Raw genomic sequence first — 22,060 nt, forward strand, 5'->3', positions numbered from 1 at the left:
GAATTACTTTACCTCTCTGAACAAAGCAAACTTATAATGGACCAAATGTATAAAAAGATATATTCTTAGAAAAGAGCATATAGCACTTGAAAGAATAATAAATGGTATCAACATAAACCAGGCCCATTTAAATAAACAGTACACCACTTTTTTTTTTCATGTGGACTCATTCAGTACAAATCTAATAATTCCTCTAAAGTGATGATGTGTAGTCCATTCACAAATAAATGATCCTCTGTGTATTGGTGAAATAGAGATGGAAAGGAACAGCACATTTTCACAGCAGAAAACACCATGCAATAACATTATTTGTCATAATTATCATCCTTTCCTATGGAGTAACCCTCACTGAAAAGTCATACAGATTATTTTATAGGTAGTATATATATCCTGCTCACCAAATAAAAGTTAACTGACATTGAATAATATATTACATTTTCAAAAATAAATGTTAGCAGCATAATCATTTAATCATAGAAAAATCATAATCATAGAAAAAATATTCAATGTAATTAAATCTAAAGCTAAATTATAACAGGTCAAAATCTCTGTACCTTAGTTGTAAAGCTTCCTCACGGCTTTATCAATCAATTGAAGACATCTCCTTATTTCTGCACGGCTGATCTCCCAGGAGCACAGGTTGTGTTTCTTGTCTTTAAGAAAACAGTCTATCTTTTGGAAATACTTTTTCAGTTTCAGCCTGTTGATTTCTTTAATCCAAAAATACTGGGTTTGCTTCTTAGTTATACATGCCTCCAATTGCTCAATTTGATGATAAAGTCCATTTTGGAATTGTTCTAGAGCTGCCCCATCCCAAGCAGCTAGAGTTAGATTTTTGCTAAAGATGTAGAAGATGTGTTGGAAGATCTCTTCAATGGCCATTTTGACAGTTTCTTTCTGTTTGGGCTTTAAAACTTGCTCAGGAAATCTGAAGGACATTTTCTCTCTTAGACAACGATGCGGAAACTTTTTGCCCATTTTGTCCAAAAGTTGCAGGCTGTTCTCAATCGCTTTTCTTTGCTGTAAAGGAAGGTGATTACAGTTAAGACTTGACATGGTGGTGGTGCACAACAGAATAAGGCCAATTTGTACCAAGCCAAAAGTATTCATGGTAAAGATAAGCTGCTATGCTTCTCCTTTCCTGTATATGAATCCTGAGAGACAGGCTGGATTGCTTTGAAGGTTATTAATAGACGTCTCTGTTTCTTCAAAATTATGAAATTTAATTATTCTGTAGGAGAAGTTTTCTTTCATCATTTTTTGGTTTTTAAGGTCTTCCCCCTTGTGTATGCTTTTGACACTTACTACTTTCATTTTCTGCTTTATGACTTCATTGTCTTTTTTTTGCCACTTTCTTTTTATTTCAGCTGGATATTAGAATGTTATGTATATCTTAGATTGTACATATATCTTAGATCCCTCTTCCTCAAAAATTCTGTGGTAATTGTACTGAGAATTTAAAAGAATATGCTAGAGAAATATCCTAGTTTCTTAATATTTTAGCAGTGGGAAAACATGTTGAAACACAGCATTGTCAATGATGGGCCAGGGACCTGCCAAAAACTACTGTCAGCCTCTCTCTTTGACAGGATTTACACTCCCAAAATTCAGCTGAACTCTCTCTACCTATTCCGGGAAATTATTCTCTTTCCCTTCATGTTTCTCTCATCCATTTAAATTCAAAGGACAATAGTCCTTTGAATATATCACTAAAAGACATGTATATATAAAAATATGTGTATTAGTATTAATATAACTATATGTATTTTAATATATGTATGGTGGTAATTAAATGGGGCCTTTTAGAGACTGTAAGTCTCTATAATTTTTCTCCATATGATCAATTGAGTAATAATATCAATGACAGTAGAGCACAGGTCTGAATTCTGATGTTAAATGGAGAGAGAACAAACACGGAGACAAAAAATGGTCTAAAATACAGCCATTTGCTTTCTTTAGCCATATAGTAGAACAGGCCAGCACTATCACAGCACATTGTGAAATCTTGCACCTGCCTTTGATTTTATTTTGATGAAAGTGAGTCTTAAATTAACATTTAGCTGTTTCTCCAAGCCTTCTGTACAAACATAGCTCACTGCAAAGGCAGTCTACAAAGGCAGATGATTACATCTGGATCAAGAGGTCCAGACAAACTGGATTTTTAGTCTGAGATCTGGCTTTGTATTTCTGTGCAGCTGTTGCAATGCCACCCATCGCTATGTGGCTGGCTTCATTCTTAGTCTCGTAATCACTCTGAGCAGATTTCTGGTACTGTTTTAGGGCTTCCTTTGTGTTCAGCACACATGTATTTGGGAGGCTTTGAAAAGTTACAAATTAAGATGAGCACAATTGTTCACATGAGGAAAATCCTTTGATTTCCTCCTGTTACTTAAGCAAGCTTGAGTTGGACGTACTGCCACTGTGAAGAACAAATGAATCCCCTATCATCACTTTGGAACAGCAGTATTAAACAAAAAGGGTAACAACAGCCAAAGCAGGACATAAAGTGAGTAAAATGGGACCAAATCTTTTCACTCAGTGGGAATGTTCAATACTTGGAAAAACAGACCTAAAGTGCATTGCTGTCATTAGATACAAAATGGCCATGGAGACATATTACGTGCAAAAATACAGCTGTAGAAGTTATGTACATATTAAAATCATCATTAAATCAATTAAAAATGTACCTAGCTTAAGCAAAATATTTCATAGTACTACACCACCTTCCGTAAGTTAAACACAAGTATATTTTTCCATGCTATAATCATTATATGATCTTAATTCTTCTACTGATGTTAAACAGATAAACTTGTTCATGTTTATTATAACTCCCAGGCACACAAGTTCTTTCTTTTCTCTTCCAAAATACTTTTTACAGGTTTCCCTTTGAATGAAGAGCTGTACATACCATTCCCATTTCATATCTTTTATAATAAAAAATTGTTCTTCCCCACTCAATTTTTTATCTTTTGTACTGAGCAGAGTAAGAATATTGCATAACTCATGAGAGTCTTCCCTAATCATCCATCTTTATTGTTTAATTCAGAAAAAGTTCATTTAAAGTAATTACTGGAAGAGGCAGCTGAGTGCTATGAAGCTGCAGCACAGAATGCTTTTGTTATTTCTCTGTGGTTGAAGCAAAGCCCACTCTAACCTAGAATGAAAAGAGGAAACAGGTTTACAAAGCACAACTGTATTTCCAAGTATACCTAATAAGTCATTCATGTAAAAAAAAGTACCTGATCTGTGATTCCATTCAAGCAGCTCTGTCTTAAAAGGTCATCTTGCTGCATGTATTCATTGCAGGAGTGTAAGACTAGAGATAAAAAAATATGCACAATTCTATGAATTTCTACCACCTTCAAATTGCCACAATTCACTTCCCTAAAGGAAGTTTGTAATTTCATTGTATAATGAAATGAGTATTTGGGATGACTATTTGTTATCTCTTATGACATGGAGTCTTTTATCTCAGGCACCAAGGCATGCATTAAGTCTAAGCTACATTTATGCTGGCAAATGGAGCTGTGCACAGGAACATTCCTGCAGAATAGAAACGTTAATTCTCCAATCAAAATAACTAGTTCCTCTCAACATTTAATCTACTCTCAGTTTCCTTTCTCCTTTACCTCATTCAAAACACACTGATTTTAAGAGGTCAGCATGCCACCAAGGAATCCAAACAAGCTCAGCTTGTCACGACACACAGTATCTTAATAAGGGGGATTGTACATGATTAATACCATCTCTGGAGCTGCTGCACAAGGATGGATAAGGATAGGAAATTTATATACAAGATCTGCCATATGAAGAATGCATTCTGTAGTTTAAAATGGTTAAAACACAGTTAATTTAGCTTACATGCTGCAATTTAATTCATAATCAATATCACAGCCTGCACTAAGAAGATAAGATCCAGCTCAGCTATGTGACCTTCCCAACTTGGCATACCATGTAACTGTTTTGTCTTATGCTGGAGTAATTCACATAAGTAATTTGTGTAGTAGATGCTTGCTTTTGCAAAGTATTGTTTCATAAAATACAATTCTACAAATACAGGTATTAACTAATAACTAACAAAAAGTACTACAAATAAAGTTTACCAGAAAAGAGATTTAACAGAGCAGTCCTCAATGAAATAGCAGCAAAGGGAATTATTAAAACCTACTTTTTAAAAGCATGGAAGTAAAAAAGAAAATTACAATTTCCATTTATGACACTAAAGATTTGTTGCCTTACTTATAAAATACACTGTGGTTTGTCAGCATTTTTTTTTTTCTGCATAAAGAGGAGCAGGACCTAAACTCCACTTTGTAAGAAACTAAATTAGCTGGAGTATATTCAATTTCTTGTATTGACAACTTGAACATCAGCACTCACCAAGGGTGTCTTTTTGTCCTGAGGCTCTTGCATCTTGCTACACGAGCTGTCAAAACCACTGGGCATAGATAGGGTCTTTGGCTGCCTTGTTGGATGTGCCTTGATTTACCACGCTGAATGGGCATTTGCTGTGTAGGAATACTCAGACTTTACCCTCTTTAGTACACATGGCTCTCTAAATTTTTAGAGAATTACCGGACTATGACTGACAACTGCTTTCATAAAATAGAGGAACTCTCACATTCTTTTTATACTGAGAAAAATTACAGATCATAGATTATCCTGAGCTGGAAGGGACCCACAAGGATCAGTGAGTCTAGCTCCTAGGTTCCCAAAGGACCACCCAAGAAATCAGACCATACACTGTTCAAACACTTCTTGACAGAAACAAATGCACAAGATAAGAAATGATTTTAAAACTCTTCTAGTTATCACAAAAAGTCAGACACTATCAGAGACAGGTGAACATGAGAATAGAGCTTTTATTGAAATCTAAACAGAATAAAGGCTGCCCTGGAGAATACCATGACAAAAGCCATAAAAATACTTGAGTATATAAAAGAAAAATGGGAAAAAAATAAAGCAAATACAAGCCCCTCTCAGGGCATATCCTCCAGGCCTCCTGCTGGGCCTCCTGTGTATGGACGTCTTCAAGTACCTGAACACCCTTTTTATGCTTTGGAGACCAGAACTGAATTCCATACCCTGGAATTAAATTAAATGAAACAGGTTTTAAACCCCATGGTAAAATTCCAGCCTACAACCATGTTCAAGGGGAACTAACAAAGAACATTCAGTGCTGCTTGAGCAAGTGCATTTTTTTTTTTCCTTTTTTTTTTTTCTTTAACAGTTGAGCAACGCAGGAGCAAATAGTTTTTAAAATTTGGCTCTACTGAGTTATGTCACAAAATATAACTTAACTAATCCAAAACCCAACAAAATAAGACAGTAAGGGAAGAGCTACTTTGTCTTAAGCCTTCTATCATAGAAGAGAGAAAGCTGGTCATTCCAAGACCAAAGTCTATTCCATGGATGCCAGCTGAGATTTGGTTTCTCTTAGGATTCAGACAAAGTTATACTAGCAAAACAAAAACAGACTCCTTATCCTACAGAATACCAAAACATGATTTCAAAGTTCAGACACCCTAATACTCCAAGTAGAGTAAAAGCTGAACATTTCTCCCCTTAACTCCATTGTTAACTTGTAAAGGAGTAGTACTTGTTCTGTGTTACATGGCACTGCTACTAAAAAACTGGCTGAGCAAAATAAAGCCACATACTGCCAGAATTCTTTACAGACTGGATTCCAAACTCAGGAACAGGTTAGGAGAAATGGCTCTGTCGTCATTTCTGCTTTGCCACATGAACTCTGAGTCAACCCATCCCTCCACCATCAACGCTCTGGACCACTCCTCCTCCATAGGGAAAGAATAAAAGTAGAAGAAGAAGCAGTCCCAAATTTTCTCTCGCTCCTACACCAAAAAAAAAGAAGCAAACAGATGAGCTTCACATCAACATTTAGTTTTGTGTGTCATCCAAACTACAAAGTTGCTCTGCAGATACTAAGCAGATACTACAGCATAGCATCTTGATCAGGACGCACTGTATTTCAACAGATGCTTCCCTCTTGGTTTTAAGAAATGAGCCAGAGTTCACTGAGAATTTTGTTTGAAATTATGAAAGGTAAATGTATATTTTTCTACTATTTGTTGACCATGATAACCAGTAAGGTCACCTACTGGATACTGACAAGTTTTTTTTTTTATTTATTAAAAAAAAAAAAAAAAAAAAAAAAGAATAATTATTCACTAATGAATTGTTGTCCTTGAACTGAATGCAGCAAAGATCCTGGGTAGGGCAAAAATCACTCTGAAGAACTGATGATCACAGAGTCACGGAATGGCTGAGGTTGGAAGGGACCTCTATCTAGTCCATCCCCCCGCTCAAGCAGGGTCACCTAATGCATGTTACACAGGATGGCATCCAGGCAGGTTTTGAATAACTCCAAAGAAGGAGACTCCACAGCCTCTCCAGGCAGCCTGTTCCAGTGCTCTGTCACCCAAACCATAAAGAAGTTCTTCCTCATATGGAGACGAAACCTCCTGTGATTCAGTGTATACCCATTACCCCTTGTCCTATCACTGGCCACCACTGAGAAGAGTTTGACCCCATCCTGTTTATATTGTCACCTCAGGTAGATGTAGACGTTGGTAAGATCCCCTCTCAAACTTCTCTTCTTTAAGCTAAGCAGGCCCAGACCACTTGGTCTTTCCTCATAGAATTGATGCTCTAATCCCTTAGTTGTCTTTGTGGCTCTATGCTGGACCAATTCTAAACAAGCCTTAGCCTTCCTCATTGCAGCCCTGCATTCTCTGACAATATCCCTATATTCCACCTACATGGTCTGTCCCTTCTTCCACATCATGTATGCTTCCTTTTTCCATTTAAGTTTTCCCAAGGGCTCATTGCCCATCCATGCAGGTCTCCTGACCTCCTTGCTTATCTTCTTTCTTGTAGGGATGCACCGATCCTGAGCTTGGAGGAAGTGGTTCTTGACTATTAGCCTACTCTCCTGGGTCCCCTCTTCCTCTAGGGCCCTGGCCCAAGGGAGTCCTCCAGTTAGGTCCATGAAGAGGTCAAAGTTAGCTCTCTTGAAATCCAGGGTTGCATAAGAACCAGGGCCTGTGAATGTGAGGCAACTTGCAGCTGCCTATAGAAGGCCTCATCTGCTCCTTCCTGATCCGGTAGCTTGTAGTGAACACCTACCACCACGATGTCACCCCTGTTGGCCTGCCCTTTAATCCTCACCCATAGGCTCTTGACTTGCACTTTGTCCCCCCCCAGGCAGAGCTGCATAGATTCCAGTCGCTCACTCCCATAAAGAACAACTCCATCACCTCACCTTCCTGGCCTGTCCTTCCTAAAAAGCATAAAGCTGTCCATGGCCATATTCCAGTCATGACAGCTGTCCCCTCATGTCTCAGGAATTGTGACAGGATCACAGACCTGTAACTGCATGCACACCTTCAGTTCCCCTTGTCTATTCCCCATGCTGGATGCATTTACATAGAGGCATTTGAGTTGGGCTCCCAATGCATCTGCCTTTCTGGATGGGGCAATTATACGCTGTCCACGTGGGCCTACAGTAGCTCTCCTGTTAAGCTCTGTTCCCTCTTTAGGCTCTGAGCATCCTTTACTGGCATGAGTGGGATGACATATCATCCTGTACCCTATCGCTAGCATCCCTGACGATATCCCCCTCTACCATCAATCTAGTTTAAAGCCCCATCAATGAGCCCTGCCAGTTCATGATCAAGGACTTTCCCCTTTGGGAAAGATGAATCCTGTCGGATGCTAGCAAGCCTGATGTCATGTAAGGCTTCCTGTCACCAAAGAACCCAAAATTTTCGTGATGACACCAGCAATGGTGCCACATGTTAATGGACGGTATCCTTCTGTTCCCGTTGCTATCAGTACTGGGAAGAATGGAGAAGATGACTTGTGCACCCAAGTTCCCAATTATCTATCCCAATTCCTTGAAGTCCCATTTGAATGCTCTCGGGCTATGCTTTACCATTTTTCCTCCCAGATGTAGGACTAGTGATGGGTAATACTCTGAGATCAAACCAAGCCGGGAAGTCTCCTGGTGACATCTGTAACCCAGGCCCCAGGAAGGCAGCAGACTTCTGTCAGAGGATGGTCCTTTGGTATATTGGACCATCTGTTCCCTCTGCCGTGGAATTACCACAACCAAACCGCACCTTTTCTTCCTCCTGCCTGTGGTTTTGATACAGGGGGTTAGCCTTTCTGACCCTGGCAGTATCTCTGGTGGAGGGGAATCATTGTTTTCTCCACTCATCAGTTGCCTTTCAGCCTCCAGGGCCTAGTACCTGTTGCTCAGGTCTACATGATAGGGTAAGATGGGTGAAGGCAGATTTGTCCTGCCACCTCAAGCCTGGACTTGTTTCCAATCATTCACATCTTTGCAGCTTCTGCCTTGTGTCTGCTGAGGGACTGGTACTGCATTCCCTTCTCGTTGGGGAATTCCTGGTGCCTTTTCTTGTTTAGAAGAGACCAGAGCTTGGCACCACAGTTCCCTCTCTCTCTTTGCATTCCAGATGCTCCTCAATTTTTCCACCTCTTCTTGGAGCTCAGCTACCATGCTCACATCTCATGCCACCTGCTCACATCTCATGCAATTGCTACCTCTGCAGCTGCCCAAAGGCAGTGTGAAGCTTTGGCACTCCCAGCAGCCTGAGAAGGGACTTTTTCGGTTTGGGTCCCCACCTCCTTTTTAGCAATGTGATCATGGCCTTTTGCCGACCAGTTGCCATGACCAGTCTCTCACAGAAGCTCACCACTGTGACCTAACCACACGAACTGCTGCACAAACTACCGCACTGTGCCATGACTGCCCCTGGTCCAGCGGCTGCCTTTGCACAACAGTGGAGGGGCCCTCCTGGCTCCACCAACGCCTTGTCAACCACTCTTGCGAGAGCTGCCAGGTCCTGGCAGTTCCCTTGAGTGGCCTTGAAGCAGAATCTCCCCTGCCCGCCACGATCCCCCGCTCCGCTGCAGAAGGCATCTGCCCCACAGCTGATCGCCCGATCATAAAATGATCATGACTCATTTTAGCGTTCTTATACTCAGCCAAGCTATTAGCTACAATCTAATGTTTGCAGTATGTAACCACTGCAGAGACAGTTCTGATACGGATATTTGGGTGATCGCACATCTAAGAACAGCTGGAACAAAAAATGTTGTAATGCCAACAAATTCAGTCTTGAGTGTAAAAAGGCTTAATGAAAGTCAACTACAGTGAGCAGCCATTTCCTCATCTGAGATGCATCTATTCCTTTGTTTCAGCAAGAAAATTCCACCTTTTGTACTTTTTAAAGAGCATTAGAAAACCATGTTTTCTATAACATGAGTAAAAGTATATTTTCTACAACCTTTTCAAGACTTTCTTTTCTATATAGCAAATTAAGGATTAAAAGAAGGAATGGGGAGGCAGAAGTTAATATGCTAAACACTAAATGGCACAGGTCTGTGTTGGTATTATTTTAAAACAGAAAGAAAAATATATATGATGCTTCAAAACACTAGGAAGATATATCAACAGTGCAGTTTTTCACTGCTGCAAATACATTTACAGAAGTCAGAGGTTCTAGCAGACTAATGCTGTTCAGAAGAAAAATATGATACACAAGATTTGTCTAGAATATATTCTTTATTATTTGCAGTCTGTGTAAATTTTAATACATGATTGAATTTCTACATCATTTTCTCAGTTTCAGCACATCCTGGTCTTTTCCAACCAACCTAGTCAATTGCACCTTTATTATGTACAGTCAGAATTTATGAAATATTGCATATACATCTACGAACTTAGAAAAACAACACGCAAGGTAAATTGTTGCCATTAAACTGATACAAAAGTTAGGTAAAAGTGTCAATCCCCCTTTAGCGTGTTATGACTTTTCACAAGTATCAGATGTCAAAATGCACAACTTAAAATGCTTCTTGTTAAAGGCACTTACTGTTCTTTAAATACACTTTCAAATTTATTTCTATTGCATCAAGAAGTGTATCTCCTGGATCATACTTTCATAACACAGCCAAACAGCCCCAAAAGGCAGCATTAATAAAAGGAAAAAAGAAAAGGTTTTCATCGTGTTAAAGTATTAAGGTACTAAGAATTAACACAAACTTTTAAACAGGATTTGGTCCTTGTAAAACAGGCAACAGCATTTAGGCAATAGTGATTTCTTTTCTTAGATGCTAACAAAATAATATCCCCAAAAAATGAAGTCTTCCAGTTTCAGCGTATGGATATGTCTAAGTTGTGTAGCATACCAACTAATTATCCCCAACAAAAATATAGCTTCTCAAGACTAACTACTGCTCCACTTTGGCTGTGAAAGAAGAGAACCTCAAAACAGCGTTATACTTCACATACTAGAAAGCCTACAGTTCTGTGTCTCTGTATCTGGATGGCTGTGCATAGTACCCCTTTTTAGAGTGGTCTGATAGCTGCCGGCGGTACTCTTCCTCCTCCTCTGCATCGCTGCCACAACTGCCACGATTCTCTAGGTAAGGTCTGGTAGGAGGTTTCTGTGGTTCTGGAGGACGGCAGCTAACACAGCAAGACAAGGGAAAAAGAGAGAGTTTAATTCTACTCTGAAAAGCTGAAAAAAAAATTATATCCAATATTGATTTTATGGCCACATACAACCTAGAAAGGCACATGGAGCAAATTAAGCCCCTCTTAGCCCTTTTTACATCATTTGCATAGCCATGGTAAGCCTCCACAGAGGCATCTGATTTTCAGCAAGCCAGAGCTTCACGTTCTGATTTGACCCACTCAATATGCCTGGAAGAATGACAAATTTAAAAGTATTAACTGCTCCACCACTCATCCACCCTGTTCAAGAGCTTTACAGTGCTTTATTCCCCCAGCACAGAAGTTTTCAGTCTCCTGCTGCTACCCCCAACTGACTGACATTTTCCTCACACTTTTTTGCATCATTCTTTCTATGCCTGCTTCCTTTTTATGCATCTTCAGTCTCCTTTCTCAAGGTCTGAAGACTTCTTGTGTGACATTTCTTGATAGCATTCTCTCCTCATTCAAGGTTCTTATTAGGGCTCTTATTCTTAAAAAATAAGCAGAAATAACCCATATTTTTGCTATTTATACACTGCGATGCTACCCATTTACAGTGACACTAAGCAGATATACATAGATAAAATCTGCCAAGGAAGGGCATTTCCCCAGTTTCAAAAGCCACGATTTTTGCAATTCCACACTGTACATAAATAAGATGTTGCCCTCTTCCCATACTGCCTCTGTGCTCGGAAACTTCCTCAAGGTCAGTCATTAACATTTCTCCAACATGGCAACAGCACTGATTCCTGCAATTAAGCAAATAACTCTGGATATACAGTTAAAGTTGACTTTTTTTTACTACTTCTTAAAAAACTTGTAAACCAACATAAAAAGTATGCTGTTTTGAATCCAGCAAGAAAACCAGTAATTATTACTTTGTTTTTAATTTTTGCATTTTAAATTATATACTATGACATCAAAGGATTTGACTCTTTAGAAAGAAAATGTCCCACTTCTATTGGTTGTAACTAAGAAGCAAGAGAAACTCAGAACTCTGCGGAGAAGAAAGCAAAATCTATCACAGTGTATTAGGTCCCGCATAGGTGACAACCCAGGGGTAAACTGACACCATGATCAGACGATCCAGAACTCACTGAATTTTAATGAAAGACGCTCCAACTTTCATGAGACTCCAGTCAGATTAAAAAAGAGAGTTCTCTCCTCAGCTGAGTGACTAGATGAGTGACTTCAGCAAAGTTTCATCCTTGGTTTCCTTACCCACACAATAAATCTGCAGTTGACTAAGCACTTAGGTAATTAAGTGTTAAGTAATTACAGTGTTTCTTCCTAGGTAATTCAAATACTATGAAGAAACTAAAAAAAAAATCCTAAAAACAAAAAGTTCATTGAAGTTTTGCCCTACCTATACAGTAATCTTGGTGGCACCACAACAAAGCAATATACCAAAGTAAGATTGTTTTTTATGAAAAAAAATGGCAAGATCAGTTCCTTGTTGCTGGTGAAGTAAACAATTCAGACAGAATACTTTAAATTGGATATACCTTACCTCATGGGTTGGGGCCAGTTCTGTTCTGACTTCTGTGTTTTGACAGGGACAGCATAAATATCCGGGTGCTTCTGGGCTATTTCAAGCTTTAAAAAAAAAGTTGGAGAAAATAACTGTTCTTTTTTAGTCTATCCATTAAGAAATCATAGACTGTAGATCTAAGCAGGTCACAGCTACATCTGAAACAATTAAAGCACAAACGGAAAACTATTCCTACAGCTGCATGATCTTTTGCTAGAGTACTAATTAAAACTACATGTGAAAATAATGGAGTGCCAAGAGCAGGAGTGTTTTCAAAAGACAGTTTGCTATAGCTACAATAAGAAGCCTAAAAAAATATAGCCTCTTTTTAAATCCAAATCTTTATATTCTATGAAAGAAATGATACTTCTAGTTGTGTACGTTACCACAACTCTCCTCCCAAAATCAACACATCAACACAATGCAAGTGCAAGATTTTCATTTTCAGGATGCAGGCTGTTTTGCATGCTGGAAAGTACAGCAAGGGGAGAATGCATCTCTTCGTACCCTGGCATTCTGGGCCTCTTGTAGCTCTTGCATTCTTTGAATCTTTGCCTTCTGATTCATCTCCTCAAATATTTTGACTTTCCTCTGTACAGATTTTGGAGTATTTTCTTGTTCACTTCCTTCCTCTTCCAACTTTTCCTCCTCTTCCTCTGCAGCTGGGACTGCTGGCTGAGTGTTTCTTAGGATAGGCCGTCCAAAAGCAGGTTTCGCAGAAACAGGTGGTGCTGCTTTAACTGATGCAGTTGAAGTCTCACTGCTGGCATTGATGCTACTTGTTTTGGAGTCAGAGTTTTTGGGGATGTCATATTGATCCTCTTTGTTTTGTAACTTCCCCTAGAAGTATTAAAAATGTAAACTATGTTTACAATAGCAATTTCACAATTTTTCTTTTCAAATGAAGGTTTAGTCTGAGATTAATTTTCCCTATGTATTTAATTCATAGTTGATTCTCATCCAAAGTAACACTTGAAAAGGTATTTGAACTGCTGCAACATTTTGGCCATACATTCATAAACTACACATCACCCTACAGAAGAGCAGCACATTTAGATGTGTTTGTACAGTTCTATGAAGAGCACCAGAACTATAACATGTCACAGGGGACAACACAGAGAATAAGTACCTCCCAGCTGATTTGTCCATCCTGCCTACCACAGAATACCATTCCCTAGAGTTTAGGAGTGCACAGAACCATGCCTGTTTTCTATTCCACCATTATTTTCCACACATGTGTCTGACTCTGCCCAGTCTCCATTGGCAAAGCACACTGAATGTATTTTGAATGCAGACTGCAAGGGCACCCACCCTCATAAAGAAAAGACTTTGGGGTAAGGAGAAATCAGGTGTAGAAGGAGTAGAATTTAGACTCCAAGCACTGTTTTTTTTGTTTAGTTTAGTTTTGTTTTGTTTTCCACGTATCATTTTGGAGCAAGGTTTGCATAGCCAGTTAATAATTTTTAGGGATGGGGACTGATTTCAGAGATGCTAGATTCTGATTTTGCATTTCACAATAATGACCATCAGATAATACTTTTCCTGATGATTAGCTTAGATTTGTTTTTGCTGTTCTAAAAAAGTGTCTTTCAATTAATTAGAATAAACAAAGAGGAGTGTAGTTCCTTTTCCAAATATAGATCACATGCATTTGAAGACAACTAATCCCTTTTCTTACTGCTAGGCTCTGTAGCCCCTTCCTTCATCCTTTCTCTCTCTCTCCACATTTTTCTTGTTTTCTAGTATCTGATCATTCTCCTCGCTTTTCCTGATGTGCCACCCTGGAATTTCTCCAGAAAGCAAACTATGTATTCAGATCTGTTTCTACAAATTTACCTTAGGTGGTTCTGGCTTGAATGCTGGAGGTGGACTAGGTTCTCTAAGGATCTCTCTGCTACCAGCTTTCCTCAGCTGAGCTCTTGGTTCCGAGCTAAGTTTCCTCACGTTCTGCAGAAGAAAATAAGAGGTAAAATCACAGTAGTATCCAGTACTCAACCATTTTTGGTCTCTTTGAAGTTTACTAATTTGGGAACGGTAACTGAGAGTCAGGTGACTGACAGCAATCTGATCACAATCACTGCAGATATAATTGTCACGTACAAGGTGATGAGACATAATCAGGAAATCTATACAGTTTAGGCAGAAAAGCAGAGTTATTATTACTTTTGTTATACACTAGGTACTTCTGAAACACTACTACATAATGCTGCAGTTTAAAGAAACTGCAAGAGAAATCTCCTTTTTATTCCTACGCCATACATACTGGGCTTTTTTCATGAAGTCCAAAACCCAGCCTTGTTGAAAATCTAGGCGCCTCACCTCCTCGTGATGCGCAGGTTCAGAGGACCGGCTAACAGATGAAATCCTTGGTTCATCCATGGTTTCATCAAGTTCATTGTCGGTGTATGCACCTCCTTCACCATCTGTATCTTCTAAGTCACTGATCAACCGACTATCACAACTCAAATAGTCAGCGCCCATGGCAGTAAGGTAAGACATGCGATCGTCTGCATCATCTTCCATGCCATCCATCTACAGAAAAGTCATTAAGAATTAAGGAATAAAGACTAAAGAATTAAGAATTAGAGACTAATTAGGTATCAAAGTCATGCTAAACAGCTCCTTAAAAATGATCTTGCAAAACCAAAAGAAATCTTAATGCAGAATCTTAAAGGAAAGACCTGTAAAAGTCCTCTTTGCCACTTTCCCTAAGCCACAGCATTAGTGATGAAAGCTCCAAATTATAACAGAAAGAACAATACTAGATCAGTTTGGGTTACAAAGACAGACATTAACCCACTCCTTGTCCAATTTACCCAGTGTAGGCAAACAAAAACTTGAACAGTTTTTCCTGCAAGAAATTATCCTGAGATACCTGTATTGCTGAGTGTGGACTGACTGCTTACCTTTCCTTCTGATACCCATACTGCTTCACCTTGCTGTTGCTGAATTGTGTCTTTCAGACTACCATACCAGCTGTCATTGGCTGAATTCAAATTGATGGTGGCTGTAAAAATTGAATGAAAAAGTATATATACACAGCAAATGCAATGTGGTCATTTATTTGGTCTTTTCTGTTTAACTTTTTGTTTTAGTACGATGAGAGTGTTAAACAGATACTTCATTTAGATCACTGACTTAAAGTATTTTTATTTTATTGTTTGTCCACACCCCAAGCTTATTAACTGACTTACTCATTGCCTTTGAATGACAGTATGCTGATTCTCAATTTCTTTTGTGTTATAATTTGGCAAAACAAGGAACTTTGAGAAGTCAAAGAGATGGCTCATCACTGTACTTTCACATCCATTTAGTTCCAGCCCACACATGAGTTAATAATATACAGAGCAGTAAGTGGATGCCTGTGAGAAACTAAGTTGTGTTTTTACAGTTTTTGCAGAATTATTTTTCTGTAGGCCAAGGTAGTTGTGTAGTCATAATAAGGAGAAATGTTAAGTACATAAGTAGACAGTAGGAGGCCTCACAGTTCCAAAACAAGGTAAAAGATTGAGAAAAACAGGATGAGCAGTGTGAGAACAGTAAAACAAAGATCACAAGTTCTCAAAACATAGGAAATGAGAAATTAAAGGGTTGAAAAAAAGAAAAATTGTACATATATGGTATAGAGAAGTGTCAAGTAGCTTGTGAAGCTGAAGTACTCAGCCAATGAGGAAACAGGGGAGGTGATCAGGCATTGGGTAATAGGGAATAAAAGGCTATGATTTGTTTACTAAAATGCGCTCCTGATTGGCAGGACACCCGCCATTGCAATCATGAATAAAACAGCTTCACAGAAGAGCCTGTCTGAAGAAAATTACTTCAGATTTTTCTCACATATGAGTTAATACATGTGAGAAAGTAATACATGTGAGTAAGTGGATGTCTGAGACTTACACAGTTGCATCCACTACTCTCTTGGTAAGCAGGTTTGACACACTTTCTTCCTTACCTGTGAAGAGGTGGGAACAATTTTTCTTCAGCTTGTTTGCTTGCTCATAAAGCTTCCTTGAGCTCTTGTTAGATGTGGAGCATAACCTTTGTCTCATGATTTTCACACCCTGCTTACTGTCTGGGTTAAAGAAGACTACAATTGGAAACCACTGGGTATAATTTAGGAGATCCACTGCTTTAGGAGTCACATCCAAGAGAGCATGTTTATCCTGTAAACAAGAAAGCTCAGTCAGTGTTCTGCCTGTGGGGAACAAAGGGCAGTGAACGGAACATGGCACCCTAGGAAAACTAGGATGCTTTCCTCCACAAGACCATAACATTTGGGATCTTTTCCCCCAGTTACATTACATTCAGAAGCCACAGCAGGCAACCTTTTCCCTTCAGCTCCATTTTTCCGAACAACTTTTGCCTGAATGTCCACATTCTTATGTTAATTAACTAATTCTCCTGTTAAGTTAAATGTACGGATTCCACCATATATTTATATTTTAAAATAAGTTGTGAATTTAACTAGCTTTTCTCTTTACCTGTCCATACCACAGCTTCCACTGCCACAACTTTTCTGGGTGCTAACTGTGGCGTTTTACCTACACTTAGTAAAAAGTAGAAGTAAATCTCAATTTTTTTTTCTTTATATATATATATATATATATATATATATGTGTGTATATATATATATATATACATATATATATATATATATACATATATATATATATAAATATATATAATTATATATATTTATATATATATATAAATTATATATATATATTTATATATATATATATAAATATATATGTATATATATATATATGTATATATATATATATACATATATATATATATATATATATACTCCTTCTCAGCTACTTCTACGGTCAAGATGAATGGGATGTGTGCTGTGGTGGGGCATGAACTCTGTACAGACTTCTGTGGGACATTTTAAACCCTTTGGTACTGCTTTTATTGGGTTCAAGGTAATAAGAAGCACAGTACATTCCTTAGCCTACTTTTTAAAGTGCTTTAATTACAACCTACCTATTTGATCTCTAAACAGTATTATGAAAACAGTCAGTGCAGTCCCAGTACACATCACTTTGCTTTATAGTTACCACTGTATGAATTGAATGGGAAGTGATTGTGACAGCTGTAAAAAATGCTACATTTCTGATGGCAGTAAGGGCAAGTAAAGCACTGCATGGCAGTAAGACCACCCTGGCAAATTCAAGAAGCATACAGTACAAAGTAGATATGCCTCTGCTGAAATTCAGAAAGGACTGAAATAGGAGAATTTAATTTCTAGTGTCAGGTTCACCTTCTCATTTAGAGGACAGCTACCAGAATCATAGAAATTCTTCTTGAACACATTTCAAGACAGCCTTACCATTAAGCCAACTCTGCTTATCACAGAAATAGATGTAGTGAAGATTTGAGGACTCTCAAGTTTTAGGAGCAAACAAATCAAACAACTTCCCTTTAAGTATAAGCAATTTTCATGGAGAAATACTCTACCTGTTCAATGATTTGCCTCACAGTGTTCAAACGCACTACCCCAGTTGACTTCTCTGAACCTGCATCTCTGGGCTCCGTCTCTGCAAAGACAACATTTTAGTTCATCTATAATAGCAGGGAGGCTATGGTTATCAAGTTAACCATTCTCTCATTTAAGGATGATGAGGAAGCTAGGAGGAGAGCTTACTTGCTGTCTGGTATAGGTGAGGCAAATCATTTGACAACTTCTCCATAGCAACATCTGCAATAGGGCCAAATATCACAACAGGTCTCTTAAAACCAGCTGAAAGAAAAATATTTGGAGAGAAGATAAGCAGGGTAAGATTGGTTTTATACCTACACATAAAGCAGCAAAAAAGATCTTCAGCTAGTACACAAGGTTAGGAATTCATTGAAGATACCACTAAAAACATTTAACAGATTTTATTTCTTTAAAGTTTGTGCAACAGTATAATTCATTTAGAAAGTTATCAGCTGAGAAGGCGTATTTAAATTTAACAACTTTCTTATTCCTCCTAATGATGACAGTTTGAGAGGATTCTACATTCTAAAAATACAGTGTATCTTCAGCTATCTTTCCATCCAGCAAAATAGCATGAACCCTGACCTAGTGGGATTTGTGTGAATAAAGATACAAATGCTATATCAGGTGCAGAGTAGCCTAAAGAAGCAAAAGAAATGCATAATTCTGTTATGTTTACGTCAAAACAACTGTAAGCATAGTCCTTACAGATTAGTGGGTGAATGCCATCCCATTACTCAGTCTTCATCTGAGAGTTTCTTTAAAATATGTTTTACTGTGTTTTATTTTTTTTTCCACACAATACTATCATGTGCAAATATCCAGGAAATTATCTCGACTTGCCCAACATCACCAGCAATATAGCTAATTTAGAATGAGAGCATCCAGAAGAGATGGATGACATCAACCTTAATGACATCCGGACAATCTACTAAAGATACTTGGCTTTTACTTTCTCTCAACATACTGTTAAGTGGTGCTTATGAGCAAGGTAAAGATGGTGATTCATCTCAGGCACATGGATGGTACTTTCCAAGCTAGACACACAGAAGCTGAAGAAACAAACAAAAAAAAACCCTGCTTGTTCCTTCCCTTATTTTAAACCTTTAAACTGGCATGTGTAATTTAGAGGCAAAGGAGAAGAGCAGTTTAGAAAACATAGAAAGGTTTCCTCTTAATGTAGTTAATAGCATCCAGAAATCTGCAGTCTGATAAGAACATTATCCCTTTCTGTGGTTCAACTCTAACACTTAAGCCCATGTTGTTCCAAATCACTTATTTAGCTAAGCAGACTAAATGATGCTAAAACCACCAGCAATAAATAGGCACCTGGTTCAGAGCAGTCTCACTTACCCTCACGCAACTGAACTCTCTCATAAGCTGGGAATTTTGTGCTCACGGATACAATAGCTGTCAGATCTTCACGACTTTTCCTCAGATTCTTTTTCCCTCCAGATCGCTGGCCACGTGTTCTCCAGAAGTCTGCCCTGTCACTTGAGCCATCTTTTTGAGCATTTTGAACACTGGCCATCTGCTCAGCTCTGACAGAGAAAGCACAGAGATCATTTGTACAGATCTAGTCAAAAAGGGCAAAGGATCTTTCACTGAAGAGCTGGGCTTTGAACTTGTAATCGGTAATTTGCCAGCCATGAACGGGAAGTAGAAAAATACAGGAATTCAGGTTCCTTTGCCCTGGGACAAACCCAGTTAGAGTCAAAATGATGATCCAATTTGACAGAGCTACGAGATTGCTGGATCAGCTCACAGGTCTTAAGCTGAAAACTAATACAAGTATAAATAAAATACTGCAAAAGTACAGAGCTGGTGAGAAACTGATGCCCTGAAAAGTTACTTCCATTATTATCTTCTCCCTTAGACCTCTTCAGTTAAGTCACTGCAGCATAGAAATCAGGGCTGGTTTGGTAAGATCAATTACCAGCAAGGACAGAATTTACTAATCAGGAAAGGGGCAGGAGAATCTCATAAGAAGCGTATTTCAGGAACTTCTGTATGATGTAATTTTGAGCTTCTATTTTTTTTCTTCACCATAAAATCATGACCATACTTAAGGACTGAAAGCCTACAGTCTAAAAATAGCCTTAACTGACTTTTTTGCTGATGAATTTTAATTCTCTTACTCAATGCACAAATTATGGACACTTGTTTTTATTTTACAGTAACTTCTATTAGGAAACTATAATTTAAGCTAAAACCACTGATGTGTTTTACTCTGTACTTATAAAAATAAGTACTATGGGTACCAAGAAATATTAGTTTGGAATACGTTCTTGAAACATTTTCCATAAGAATTAACAAAAGGAGTTCAAGCACTAGAAGTTTTTTTAAGAAGTTAGTTATCAGAGTATCTTTGCAAATACAGTAGTGAGAGCTTGCCCTTTAAAAAAATATATATTTTTTTTAAATTTTAATTAATTAATTAATTTATTTATTTTTAAAAAGGACTCTCTACCCATTTTGTAGAAGAGGAATTGAAGCCACTAATGGCCAAAGATTGACTGCTGCATCAGAAGCTCTAGACCTGTGTTGCAAAGAGCCAGCCCAGTGTGCAGGCAGCACAATCCTCTCATCTTCTCGTCACATAATACCATGGTTCTAAAATCTACAGTTTTGCAGGGACAAATATTGTGAAAATAAAGACAGAACAAGTTTTTTGTTCTTGCAAGAAGGGAAAAAAAAAAGAGGTATGACATAGAAAGCAAAAATATTTTGTAAAAATATTAACAGAATTATTACTTGACATTAACAATGACAGATATTAACAATGACAGAATGTTTACTTACCTGCTCTTATTTGGAATGAGGCCCTTTTCAAGTTCATTTCCAATTCTCACAGCTAGCCAGTTTCCCAGTTTGCCATCATACAGTGTATCAACTACTCTAAAGATCTCCCCTCTGGTGAAGGCTAAGCTCTGCGGTGACTCTTTATCACACTCAAAGTGGCTTCTGATGAAGAACGAGTCTCCTCTGCCGCAAGCCATGATGTCTCTGTAGACTGAAACAGGAACTCTATTTAGTTTATAATTTTTACACTTGAAAGATTAACCAGTTGTTCCAGAGAAGAGTTTTGAACTTCTTCCACTCCAAACAAAAATATGCAAAAATCAGCCTCCACATCCATTGTTCTTCACCAAAAGAAGAATATTACCAAAAATATTCTATATTTGTACACATATAGTCCTTATAGCAGAAGGGAAGCATGATCTTGCGCCGTGACAGAGCAAAAGGCAGCTAGTATTACAGCAGGCTATGTCTCCAAACAGGAAAGCAAGAGGTACTGCTTGTTCCTTCGCTGCTTTTCAAATTGTCCATTTGCTGCTGCCTGACTGTGAATACCTTATGACTGCCAAGGTACAGCTGAAAAGGAGTGTAAACAGCAGATCTCAGGCAAACTGCTATGTGCAGAAAAGCAGAAGGCATAAGCAGTATGTTTGCAGGATTAAGAAGAGATGTTACTTGCTAATAACAAAAAAGTTAGAGAAATAACTCTGATAAACATATCACACAGGCATTTCTACATGTATGATTCTTGTGGTATAGAAAACAGTTGTCTCCTACAATTCTGAAAACAAGGATAACTAAAATGCTACCAAGAATAAGCATGAGAGAATTTATTTGTGGTTTCAGTGACAAAACAGAGCTTAACACACTCCTGATGACTGCAGAAGCTTCACGGATATACACACTTTTTGTTCAAAGCACTTACCTTCATATTTGCTTTGAGCCAGAATTGTCACTGTTTCACCTTTGGGAATTTCTAAGAGGTACAAAACAGCATCTTCCCGAACAATGCCTCTGAAGTCTTGAGTGTTTACCTATGTATAAAAGAAGAAAATAACATTTGAAAAAAAAGAAAGAAAAAATTTAAAAGAAACACCCAAAGCTTTGTTTCACTTAAAAAATCTTAAGTATTATTTTCCCTTATTTTATACACTCTCACACACACACATATATATATAAATATTTTCATAAAGTCAATATAGATATTTTATACAGCCTTTCACAGTAATCTTTCTGAAATAACAACATCCTGGATGTGCACTGCTAGACTGTTTCTTCTACTTGAACAGTCTTCATAAGGCCTTTAAAATAAAGGCTATCAAAAGAGAAAACAAGCAGAAGAGAAAATTTGATTAGCCTCCTATTTGAATATTAAAAAAAAAAAAAAGGAAAAGAAAAGAAGACAAAATAGCATAGAAAAATAATTCAGAAACTGGGAAAATTAAGTTGCTGTTACCCAGGGAAATTAGAAAAAGATTAAAAAGAATACTGGCCTCATTTTTTTCCCTCCAAGATTGGGAAGGAAAATTTATTCTCTTCCATCTTGGGACTTTTTTCTTTTTTGATTAATATTTCTTCTACCTCCCCCTTCCACAGAAGCTTATGCAAATCAATACTTGATATTTGAGTTGTCCTTCAAAAGCTGATTTCAGTGAAATCTCTCTACCACACACACATATATCAAGAAATAACTTGCCTGAGA

General features: G+C 38.0%; 2 protein-coding genes across 5 annotated transcripts in view; both read right to left on the reverse strand.

The window, feature by feature from the left end:
- Positions 1-555: 555 nt before the first annotated feature.
- On the reverse strand, positions 556-1,146 carry LOC311221143 (interferon alpha-2-like; the record flags this gene model as incomplete). Its single annotated transcript, XM_084304953.1, has 1 exon — positions 556-1,146. Exon 1 carries the CDS (start codon positions 1,108-1,110, stop codon positions 556-558), a length of 555 nt encoding a protein of 184 aa, XP_084161079.1. The 5' UTR covers positions 1,111-1,146.
- An 8,445-nt stretch (positions 1,147-9,591) lies between these two features.
- Positions 9,592-22,060, reverse strand: part of TJP2 (tight junction protein 2) — a 65,239-nt gene continuing 52,770 nt past the window's right edge. For all 4 annotated transcript variants that reach the window (XM_084305232.1, XM_084305230.1, XM_084305231.1 and 1 more), the window contains 12 exons: positions 21,284-21,392; positions 20,362-20,572; positions 18,913-19,100; positions 17,725-17,820; positions 17,538-17,617; positions 16,024-16,234; positions 14,981-15,081; positions 14,394-14,606; positions 13,911-14,021; positions 12,582-12,914; positions 12,054-12,139; positions 9,592-10,516 (listed from right to left, as the gene is read on the reverse strand). In XM_084305232.1, coding sequence (XP_084161358.1) covers positions 10,348-10,516; positions 12,054-12,139; positions 12,582-12,914; positions 13,911-14,021; positions 14,394-14,606; positions 14,981-15,081; positions 16,024-16,234; positions 17,538-17,617; positions 17,725-17,820; positions 18,913-19,100; positions 20,362-20,572; positions 21,284-21,392 — 1,908 coding nt within the window. In that variant the 3' untranslated portion in view covers positions 9,592-10,347. The remainder of the gene's footprint in view (positions 10,517-12,053; positions 12,140-12,581; positions 12,915-13,910; positions 14,022-14,393; positions 14,607-14,980; positions 15,082-16,023; positions 16,235-17,537; positions 17,618-17,724; positions 17,821-18,912; positions 19,101-20,361; positions 20,573-21,283; positions 21,393-22,060) is intronic.

The sequence above is a fragment of the Netta rufina genome (genome assembly GCF_964035555.1).
Source record: "Netta rufina genome assembly, chromosome: Z".
Classification (NCBI taxonomy): domain Eukaryota; kingdom Metazoa; phylum Chordata; class Aves; order Anseriformes; family Anatidae; genus Netta; species Netta rufina.